This window comes from Seriola aureovittata, chromosome 8 (genome assembly GCF_021018895.1).
Source record: "Seriola aureovittata isolate HTS-2021-v1 ecotype China chromosome 8, ASM2101889v1, whole genome shotgun sequence".
Classification (NCBI taxonomy): Eukaryota; Metazoa; Chordata; class Actinopteri; order Carangiformes; family Carangidae; genus Seriola; species Seriola aureovittata.
The window spans coordinates 15,612,173-15,623,998 of NC_079371.1; the positions used below are offsets into that span (position 1 = coordinate 15,612,173).

Consider the following 11,826-nt stretch of genomic DNA (forward strand, 5'->3'; position numbering starts at 1 on the left):
CTACTCAGTTTACATCCGCATCTTCTTCGTATGCAAATTTCCTAGTAAACAATTTAGCAAAACAGCAAAAAACTAGTTTGCTTTATCAAATGGTTCATTTCATGTGCAAAAGGGGAGTCTGATAATTGTATGAAAGCAATATCTTACCATTTATTTTATAAGACTGCCATAATGAAAGTCAGTAGTGCTTACCTCACAAAATGTATAAATCTGAACTTATGTTACGTGCACTTATGGAAGAGAAAGTCAAAGTATTGATCTTACCTCCTCAGATGCTCTCCTCCTGTCAGGAAGCACTAGTGTATTTGCATGGCTGCCCGGGACTATAGTAGACCCTATACTCATTCTGGGTCCGACTAACATGTACCGTTTGTCTCCAGATCTGTACTGGATGCTGTGACACAGTGTTCCATCATAGTTAGTCTCTTGTAGATATTTAGAAGTATAGTCTGTGGATTTTGAGCACTGCATTGCAATCAGCACGATGATACTGATGAAAAAAAGTGCTGAAACTGAGCCCAAAGTTATCATCAGGTAAAAAGTCACATTATTATCCTCATCTGCTTTTGCTGAACTTTTCACATCAGAAGCTGCAAAAGCCTCTTTGGGCTCCACAAGTATGACAATAACAGTAGCTGTTGCTGAGAGTGAAACGTTGCCATTGTCTTTGACCAGTATGACCAGTTTATGCTCAGCCTCGTCTGTCTCTGTGAATGAGCGAAGTGTTCTGATCTGTCCTGTATAGCGGTCCAAACCAAAAAGACTGTGGTCAGTAACTTCCTGCAGTGAAAACAGTAACCAGCCGTTATATCCTATATCAGCGTCATAGGCTCTGACTTTAGTCACCAAGTGTCCTGCGTTCACATTGCGGGGAATCTCCTCCACACCTTCAGCAGAACCGTTAGAGCTGAGTGGATACAGGATGACTGGAGCGTTGTCGTTTTGATCCAGAATGAACACGTTCACTGTGACGTTGCTGCTTAGTGACGGAGTTCCAGAATCTGACGCAACAACGTGGAAGTGGAAAGTTTTCAGTGTTTCAAAGTCAAAACTTTTTAGCGCCAAAACATCTCCATTATCAGAGTTTATATTAAGAAATGATATCACTTTATTTTCATGATCTGCATTCCTGAGAATATGATATGAAATATGTGCATTATCTCCTTCGTCTCGATCAGACGCTCTTACAGAAAAAACTGGGCCTCCTGGTGGGTTATTTTCGGTGATGTAGAAACTGTAGGGGCTCATTGAAAACTCCGGACTGTTATCATTCGTATCTGACACAAACACGCTTATAGTCTTTTTGGATGTTAAGACTGGTTCACCTGCGTCTTTAGCGATTATTGTAATATCATATCTTGATTGTTGTTCCCTGTCAAGCAGTGATTTAGTCACAACAGCAAACATGTTATCCTGTATTGATGGAGTTAATGTAAAGGGACTTTCTTCGGTGACATAGCTAATTATTTTTCCGTTCATGCCAGAATCTGAATCGGTAATGCTGATGAGAGCTACGGTTGTTCCTGGTCTAGAGTCCTCTGAAACTGCACTTGACAATGATGCCACCTCTATCTCAGGAGCATTATCGTTTGTATCTCCAATTTTAATAATAACACTTTTATCTGTTCTGAATGGAATGTTTCCTTTATCAGAGGCCTGAACATCAATGTCATAGCTGTCTTGTTCCTCAAAGTCTACACGACCTTTCACAGTGATTTCCCCAGTGACGGCGTCAATATCAAACAGTTCTCGAATTTTACCTTTTACATCACTGCCAAATGAATAAAGCACTTCTCCGTTGGTACCCTCGTCCAAATCGGTTGCGTTAACTTGGATAACGGTTGTGCCAATTGGGGCGTTCTCTTTTAGCACTGCTGAATATGTGTCTTTGGTGAATACTGGCATATTGTCATTAACATCCAGAACATCTATATATATTTCAACTGTGCCTGTTTTTGGCGGGTTTCCGCCATCTATAGCTGTCAACACCAATTTATGGTTACTTTTTGCCTCTCTGTCTAGTTGCCTATGTAATTGTAAAATCGGAGTTTTACCATCTCTTCCTCGATCTTTAATCTCTAAACGAAAATGGTCATTCTGACTGATTTTATACTTCTGGACAGAGTTTGTGCCACCATCCGGGTCATGGGCATTTTGTAACTGATATTTTGCTCCGGGCAATGCAGACTCGGAGATCTCGAGCCTTTTTGTTTTTTCTGGAAATGTGGGAGAGTGGTCGTTTAAATCCATTATCTCCACGGTGACATAATGTACTTCTAGTGGGTTTTCGAGAACAGTTTTGAGGTTGATTAAACAAACAGTGCTCTCCTTACATACTTCTTCACGGTCTATTTTATGGTTTGCATAAAGGACTCCGTCATTCTCATTTACCTTAAAAAGTGGTTCACCCGAGCCGGACATAATGCGAAATCCCCTGCGCTTCATTACATTGAGGTCTATTCCCAAATCTTTAGCTATATTCCCAACAAAACTCCCCTCTTTGAGTTCTTCGGATATAGAGTATCTCAGTTGTGCCGAGGTTGCTGTGAAAAATAAAAGTAAAACCAAACCGATGAGCAATGGTGATCGTAGTCGACATGAGTCCCGTCCTCTTTGTTTCATAATTTGAGGTAAATTTACGAATCCAAACGCGTCCATCATTGTCCACTAGATTTCTGTGTCCATCACAGCAAGAAATAGATTCCCCTCTCCTGGGAATGTAATTTACAAAATACAAAAACAGTCACGGTGACAAAAACAGTCACCGATTTGTATCCACCGTGCGCTTATTCAGAGTCTGCCAGCGAAATGTTGTCTAACCGGACTGAACGTAGTAGGGGCGGACTGTGTATCCTACTCTGAGACACTATTAGGCGTTATAATGATAAGGTACTGCCACCTTGTGAATATGCGTGATGGTGCATTTATCACCTTAAATTGGTCAATACTAAAAATCATACGTCGTATTGCTTTGAGTGAGAAGGTTTCTCTTGTTGGTTAAGTTTAAATCCAATTTCAGTACAATTGCCAAAGACAAAAGTAATCCTTAAGATAGTATAAATAGCACATTTAAATATTTACTCACCTCCTCAGATGTTCTCCTCCTGTCAGGGAGCACTAGTGTATTCGCATGGCTTCCCGGGACTATAGTAGATCCTATACTCATTCTGGGTCCAACTAACATGTACCGTTTGTCTCCAGATCTGTACTGGATGCTGTGACACAGTGTCCCATCATAGTTAGTCTCTTGTAGATATTTAGAAGTATAGTCTGTGGATTTTGAGCACTGCATTGCAATCAGCACGATGATACTGATGAGAAAAAGTGCTGAAACCGAGCCCAAAGTTATCATCAGGTAAAAAGTCACATTATTTTCCTCATCTGCTTTTGCTGAACTTTTCACATCAGAAGCTGCAAAAGCCTCTTTGGGCTCCACAAGTTTGACAATCACAGTAGCTGTTGCTGAGAGTGAAACGTTGCCATTGTCTTTGACCAGTATGACCAGTTTATGCTCAGCCTCGTCTGTCTCTGTGAATGAGCGAAGTGTTCTGATCTGTCCTGTATAGCGGTCCAAACCAAAGAGACTGTGGTCAGTAACTTCCTGCAGTGAAAACAGTAACCAGCCGTTATATCCTATATCAGCATCATAGGCTCTGACTTTAGTCACCAAGTGTCCTGCGTTCACATTGCGGGGAATCTCCTCCACACCTTCAGCAGAACCGTTAGAGCTGAGTGGATACAAGATGACTGGAGTGTTGTCGTTCTGATCCAGAATGAACACGTTCACAGTGACATTGCTGCTTAGTGACGGTGTTCCAGAATCTGACGCAACAACGTGGAAGTGGAAAGTTTTCAGTGTTTCAAAGTCAAAACTTTTTAGCGCCATAATGTCTCCATTATCAGAGTTTATGTTTAAATTGAATGAATGCATTTTAGTATTTTCTTTTCCATCTCTTAGTATATGATATAAGATACGAGAATTATGGCCCTCGTCATGGTCTGATGCCCTCACAGAAAACAGAGAAGCTCCTGGAGAGTTGTTCTCTGTAACATAATATGTGTAAGGGCTCGCTGAAAACTCTGGACTGTTATCATTCACATCTGATATAACAATAGTAATGCTTTTTTCAGAAGACAACGATGGTACACCTGCATCTTTTGCAACAATTGTAACATCATATATGGATTGCTTCTCTCTATCCAAAGGCGATTTCGTGACTATAGAATACATGTTATCCTGCGTTGAAGGCGATAATGTGAAAGGGACATCCTCATTAAATGAGCAAATAACTTTCCCGTTAAGACCAGAGTCTTTATCAAGGACACTGATTAATGCTACAGTGGTTCCCAGTCTTGCATCCTCTGGTATTGCCCTTGAAAATGATGTAACCTCTATCTGCGGGGTGTTATCATTCAAATCAACAATATTCACAGACACACTTTTATCTGTCCTTAAAGGAGCTGATCCTTTATCAGACGCCTGTATATCAATCTCATAACTTTCCTCTGATTCAAAGTCTATCAGATATTGAACAATAATTTCACCTGTATTTGAATCTACACGAAACAGTTCACGTATTCTGCTATTCACATTTTTTCCTAACGAATAGATAATCTCACCATTGGATCCTTCGTCTAAATCAGAGGCATTAACTTGTATAATTGTTGTGCCAACTGGAGCATTTTCTTCTAAACGCACTGAGTACGTTTCTTCGTTGAAAACAGGCATATTATCATTAACATCCAAGACGTCAACAAACAGCTGAGTTGTTCCAGATTTACTTGGTTTCCCTCCATCAATAGCTGTGAGAAGCAATTTGTGGCTTTTCTTTGTTTCCCTATCTAGCGTCTTTAGTAAAACTAATATCGGTATTTTCCCATCTTTTCCACGATCTTTGACTTCTAAACGAAAATGATCATTAGGACTGAGTTTATATTCCTGGACTGACAACTGACCAACATCTGGGTCGTGTGCTGCTTGCAGCTGTAGGCGCAAACCTGGTAAAACTGATTCTGAAATTTCGAGCCGCGACTCTTTCGTTGAGAAGCTGGGAGAATGGTCGTTCACATCCAGCACCTCTACGGTCACATAATGAATTTCAAGAGGGTTTTCCAGCACAGTTTTTAGGTTGATCAAGCACACACTGCTCCGTTCACAGGCCTTCTCTCTGTCAATTATTCGGTCCACATACAAGATCCCATCATTCTGGTTTACATGAAAAAATGATTCTGTTGAACCCTCAACAATACGGCATCCTCGCTCTTTCAGAGCGTTCATCTCTAATCCCAAATCCTTGGCTATATTCCCAACAACAGTTCCTTCTTTAACTTCCTCGGCAATGGAATATCTGATCTGCGCCGAAGCTCTGCTCCACTGCAAAATTAATAAAACAATGAAAGCAATCCCCAGCCATTGCTCTCTCGATGCTCCATGTCTTTTCTGCTCCATAACGAGCAGATAAAAATGAATCCCGATAATTCAGAATAACGGCTCCGTGATAAAATGAAAAAATAGATACGCCTAAAATATCATAAACAGTTTGCAGCGTTTTATCCAAATCGCAGATGCTAAATATTCGCTGTGAGTGTAAAGGATGCATCCAGTTCTAAAATGTGAAAACCCATCCCACAAAGGGGAGGACCCTTATCTGTAACAAAAGGCTTCTCTTGAAACACTTTTCTGCTCACATACTGACACCAAGTGATCACTTTCCAGTTAGTTTGTTCCTCCACAAATATGAAAGATTTTAAAATAATACTGGCGATTTCACCAAGATGCATACACAGTGTAAAAACTATATAGTATGGCTTTATAACACAATCAAACAAAGGTCAACACAGTTTCAGCACAATGGATAGCGACATTGTGACTCAGACTCGAGTCATTCCCCCAAAATGGACATCTTTACCTCACAAAAAGAAGAAAAGGGTATTTGCTATTACTACCCTAAAAAAGCCAATTAGGCCGTTAAAATAAACCAGCTTACCTCTTCAGATATTCTCCTCCTGTCAGGAAGCACTAGTGTATTTGCATGGCTTCCCGGGACTATTGTAGATCCTATACTCATTCTGGGTCCAACTAACATGTACCGTTTGTCTCCAGATCTGTACTGGATGCTGTGACACAGTGTCCCATCGTAATTAGTCTCTTGTAGATATTTAGAAGTATAGTCTGTGGATTTTGAGCACTGCATTGCAATCAGCACGATGATACTGATGAGAAAAAGTGCTGAAACTGAGCCCAAAGTTATCATCAGGTAAAAAGTCACATTATTATCCTCATCTGCTTTTGCTGGACTTTTCACATCAGAAGCTGCAAAAGCCTCTTTGGGCTCCACAAGTTTGACAATGACAGTAGCTGTTGCTGAGAGTGAAACGTTGCCATTGTCTTTGACCAGTATGACCAGTTTATGCTCAGCCTCGTCTGTCTCTGTGAATGAGCGAAGTGTTCTGATCTGTCCTGTATAGCGGTCCAAACCAAAGAGACTGTGGTCAGTAACTTCCTGCAGTGAAAACAGTAACCAGCCGTTATATCCTATATCAGCATCATAGGCTCTGACTTTAGTCACCAAGTGTCCCGCGTTCACATTGCGGGGAATCTCCTCCACACCTTCAGCAGAACCGTTAGAGCTGAGTGGATACAGGATGACTGGAGTGTTGTCGTTCTGATCCAGAATGAACACCTTCACCGTGACGTTGCTGCTTAGTGACGGATTTCCAGAATCTGACGCAACAACGTGGAAGTGGAAAGTTTTCAGTGTTTCAAAGTCAAAACTCTTTAGTGCTGAAATCTGTCCATTATCTGAATTGATGTTTAGGAAAGATGGCGTTAAATCATTTTCACTCCCTCCTCTAAGAATGTGATATGTAACAGCTGCATTTTCGTTAATATCATTGTCTGTTGCGCTTATAGAGAATATGGACTTTCCAGCGACGTTATTTTCTACCAGGTAAAACTGTATTGGACTTTGGTCGAAATGTGGACTGTTGTCGTTTACATCTGATATCTGAATGTTCAGAGTTTTAAAAGTTGATATTGGCGGCTCACCGCAGTCCATGGCTTTTATTGTTATGTCATACTGTGGCACCTGCTCTCGATCTAAAACTTCCCTAGTCACAAGTGAATATGTGTTTTCCTTATAAGAAGGTTTTAATTCAAACGGAACGTTTCCGGTTATGCTGGAAATAATTTTTCCATTTATTCCAGAGTCTTTATCCGTCACACTAATAAGTGAAATAACTGAGCCAGGCTTCGAGTCTTCAGACACTGTATTTGACAGTGATGTTACTTCTATTTCAGGCGGATTATCATTGACGTCTTTAATCTTTACTATAACTCTACATCTGCTTGTTAATGGTGGCGTTCCTTTGTCTGATGCCTGAACATCTAGTTTATAAATGTCCGCTTCCTCAAAATCCAGTGATCCTTTCAATGTAATTTGTCCGCTTAAACTATCTAATTCGAATATCTCGTAGACTTTACGTGCTAATGTTTTGCTGAGGCTGTACTCTATTTCACCGTTCGGCCCCTCGTCTGGATCTGTTGCATTCACTTTTGTAACAGTAGTTCCAACCGAGACGTTTTCATATATTTCTGTTTGGTAATTGTTCTGACTAAACATTGGACGGTTATCATTGATATCAAGAACAGTAATAGAAACATTCAGTGTGCCTGATCTTGGAGGTTTACCTCCATCAACTGCTGTAACAAATAACAAGTGTTTATACTTTTGTTCTCTGTCCAACGACTTCTTTAACACTAAAAATGGTATTTTATCTTCATCGCTTTGAATAACTTCTATTTCAAAGTGAGCATTTGATGTTAATATATATGTGCGGATAGAGTTCATTCCAGCATCCGGATCACGGGCCGCATGTAGCTCGAATCTTGTTCCCTGAGATGACTGCTCTCCTATTTCAAATGTCTGCACATTTTCGGAAAAACTAGGGGAGTGATCATTTACATCAGTAATTTCCACAACTACATAGTGTATTTCCAATGGATTTTCAACAAGGATTTTCAGCTCCATTAAACACGCACCACTTCCCAGGCAAAGCTCCTCTCTGTCGATTTTCTTATTGACCTGTAAAGCACCGTTGTCCGGATTTACCTCGAAAAAAGCGTCCTTAGATCCAGACACAACACGGAATCGCCGATCAACCGAAGAGGTTTTGTCTAGACCAAGATCTTTGGCAACATTTCCCACCACGGTTCCTTCTTTCATCTCCTCTGGAATAGAGTACCTCAATTCTGCCACAGACTGCTTTCCGAAAAACATTATTAGGAAAAAAGGAAAAGCAAACCAATGGTTATGAGATCGGAATCGTCTTTCGCTCCCCATCTTTGTCCAGGAACACACATACACACAGGACCCTGTTTCTGAAGAACGTCAAATGAATATGTCAGAGCCGTTTAATGCCGCATGTTTAGAGAACACGGTAAACCGTCTCATCCGACTCACACCCTTACATCTTATATGCTGTGAGGTACCAAACAAAAGCTTTGTTAGGGGAGGGACTACGTCATTTGTGGCTATGTTAAGGTAACAGTGACACCAAGAGGGAAACATTTTAGACGATTTAAAGTCACTAAAACGACAGAGTGGACAAGTTGTGAAAAAACTACATGATCACCAATACTTCTCTCTGTCTTCGCTACACACAGAAAAAACAGGCAAATTATTGTGACTTACTGACATGTTATGCCCAGGAAAAATCTAAATAGTTAAGAATCTTAAGTGGCAGTGCAGTTGAAGGATCTGAGAAAAGAAAAAAAAATAGAAGCCCATTCTCTATGCTATGCGTTTTGTTTTAGAGTGTTTATAGTTTTACTACAGTTAGGTGCTATATGGATGGCAAATAGATTAATCACTGTAGATGGTCTGTGGCAAAGCTCAATGCCCACGTTTATAAAAATAGGCCAAAATCAAGTAAGACGTTTGCTTTTTGAATTCTCTCACTGGTAGAAGAGGAATAATTTATTTCATTATTTGGAAAAGCCTCTTTGTTCATAATGACTGCGAGAGCATGGTGTGTATAAAAGAGTCAATAGACAAAAGAAGCCAAAACATAACTGTGTATCAGATAGTTGAACTTGCAAAAAGAAGCAGGAAGGCGACTGTAACGTTATAGTCAGCTGACAAAGTTGACACCTGTTGTTATGGAAACAAAGGACGCGATAGCATATGTGTCAAACAACCCTGAACACGGTTTAAACAGACTGAATAAGATAAGTCTACTGACTTCAAATAAGGTGATCCACATCTGAAAAAATAAATAAACACTTGGTACATATTTAAGTCTTACCTCTTCAGATGTTCTCCTCCTGTCAGGAAGCACTAGTGTATTCGCATGGCTGCCGGGGACTATAGTAGATCCTATACTCATTCTGGGTCCAACTAACATGTACCGTTTGTCTCCAGATCTGTACTGGATGCTGTGACACAGTGTTCCATCATAGTTAGTCTCTTGTAGATATTTAGAAGTATAGTCTGTGGATTTTGAGCACTGCATTGCAATCAGCACGATGATACTGATGAGAAAAAGTGCTGAAACTGAGCCCAAAGTTATCATCAGGTAAAAAGTCACATTATTATCCTCATCTGCTTTTGCTGAACTTTTCACATCAGAAGCTGCAAAAGCCTCTTTGGGCTCCACAAGTTTGACAATCACAGTAGCTGTTGCTGAGAGTGAAACGTTGCCATTGTCTTTGACCAGTATGGCCAGTTTATGCTCAGCCTCGTCTGTCTCTGTGAATGAGCGAAGTGTTCTGATCTGTCCTGTATAGCGGTCCAAACCAAAGAGACTGTGGTCAGTAACTTCCTGCAGTGAAAACAGTAACCAGCCGTTATATCCTATATCAGCGTCATAGGCTCTGACTTTAGTCACCAAGTGTCCTGCGTTCACATTGCGGGGAATCTCCTCCACACCTTCAGCAGAACCGTTAGAGCTGAGTGGATACAGATGACTGGAGTGTTGTCGTTCTGATCCAGAATGAACACGTTCACCGTGACATTGCTGCTTAGTGACGGAGTTCCAGAATCTGACGCAACAACTCTGAACTGGAAAGTTTTCAGTGTTTCAAAGTCAAAACTCTTTAGTGCTGAAATCTGTCCATTTTCTGAATTGATGTTTAGGAAAGATAGCGTTAAATCATTTTCACTCCCTCCTCTAAGAATGTGATATGTAACAGCTGCATTTTCATTAATATCGTTATCTGTTGCGCTTATAGAGAATATGGACTTTCCAGCAACGTTATTTTCTACCAGGTAAAACTGTATAGGACTTTGGTCGAATTGTGGACTGTTGTCATTTACATCTGATATCTGAATGTTCAGAGTTTTAAATGTAGATAAAGGAGGGTCACCGCAGTCGGTTGCTTTTATTGTTATTTCATACTGTGGCACCTGCTCTCGATCCAAGAATTCCTTTGTAACAATTGAATAGATATTTTCCTTATAGGAGGGCTTTAATTCAAAAGGGACATCATCGATTATGTGTAAAATAACTTTTCCATTAACACCAGAATCTTTATCCTTCACACTAATAAGTGAAATAACTGTGCCAGGCTTTGAACCTTCAGACACTTTATTTGACAGTGATGTTACTTCTATTTCCGGTGGATTATCATTGATGTCTTTAATCTTTATAATGACTCTACACCTTCCTGTTAATGGAGGCTGTCCTTTATCAGATGCTTGAACTTCTAGTTTATAAATCTCCGAATCCTCAAAATCCAACGCCCCTTTCAATTTAACTTGTCCACTTAAACGATCCAATTCAAATATCTCGTAGACTTTACGTGCCAGTGTTTTGCTGAGACTGTACTCTATTTCACCATTACTACCTTCGTCTGGATCTGTTGCATTCACTTTTGTAACCGCAATGCCAACTGACATGTTTTCTTCAATTTCAGTTTGGTAAGTATCCTGACTAAATATTGGACGGTTGTCATTACTATCAAGAACGATAATAGAAACATTCAGTGTGCCTGATCTTGGAGGTTTACCTCCATCAACTGCTGTAACAAATAACACGTGTTTATCCTTTTGTTCTCTGTCCAACGACTTCTTTAACACTAAAAATTGTATTTTATCTTCATCACTTTGACTAATATCTATTTCAAAATGATCATTTGATGTTAATGTGTATGTGCGGATAGAGTTCATTCCAGCATCCGGATCACGGGCCGCATGTAGTTCGTATCGTGTTCCCGGAGATGACTGCTCTCCTATTTCAAAAGTCTGCACCTTTTCGGGAAAACTGGGCGAGTGATCATTAACATCAGTGATTTCTATAACAACATGGTGCATTTCCAAAGGATTTTCAACGAGGATTTTTAGCTCTATTAAACACGCACCAATACCGTGACAGAGGTCCTCCCTGTCGATTTTCTTACTAACCTGTAAAGCACCACTGTCGGAGTTTACCTCAAAAAATGTGTCCTTAGATCCAGACACAACACGGAAACGTCGATCAGCCAAAGACGTTTTTTCCAGACCAAGATCCTTGGCAACATTTCCAACAACAGTTCCTTCTTTCACCTCCTCTGGAATAGAGTACCTCAATTCTGCCACAGCCTGCTCTCCGAAAAACACCAACAAACACACATGAAAAGCAAACCAACAGTAGTCCCTCGATCGTCTTTTGCTCTCCATCGTTATCCAACAACATAAACAGGCAGGAACCTTTCCCTTGGATGATCAGTTCTTTGTATCCGAACACCACACGGTCTTATCTGACAGCGGTTCTCACATCAAATGCATGATCTGCTGTGAGGTACCAAACAAAAGCTTTGTTAGGGGAGGGACGACCTCCTTTATGTCC

The 11,826-nt window shown here is 40.4% G+C and overlaps 2 protein-coding genes across 7 annotated transcripts in view; both read right to left on the reverse strand.

The window, feature by feature from the left end:
- LOC130173279 (protocadherin alpha-C2-like) overlaps window positions 1-11,826 on the reverse strand; it is a 183,462-nt gene that overhangs the window by 150,837 nt on the left and 20,799 nt on the right. Inside the window, exon 1 of one of the 6 annotated variants that reach the window (XM_056382364.1) lies at window positions 5,988-8,440. The exons of 3 other annotated variants lie outside the window; for them this stretch is intronic. In XM_056382364.1, the coding sequence (XP_056238339.1) occupies window positions 5,988-8,342 (2,355 nt within the window). In that variant the 5' untranslated portion in view covers window positions 8,343-8,440. Of the gene's footprint in view, window positions 1-264; window positions 2,779-3,085; window positions 5,571-5,987; window positions 8,441-11,826 lie in introns of those variants that run through there. 2 more of the 6 variants (XM_056382353.1, XM_056382344.1) reach the window with 2 other exon arrangements.
- On the reverse strand, window positions 9,797-11,660 carry LOC130173306 (protocadherin-10-like). Its single transcript, XM_056382446.1, has one exon. The coding sequence runs from the start codon at window positions 11,655-11,657 to the stop codon at window positions 9,903-9,905; it is 1,755 nt and encodes a 584-aa protein (XP_056238421.1). The 5' UTR covers window positions 11,658-11,660; the 3' UTR covers window positions 9,797-9,902.

Coding starts and splice junctions, on each gene's coding strand:
- LOC130173306 (XM_056382446.1), bottom strand. CDS start 11,657: ATGGAGAGCAAAAGACGATCGAGGGACTACTGTTGGTTTGCTTTTCAT.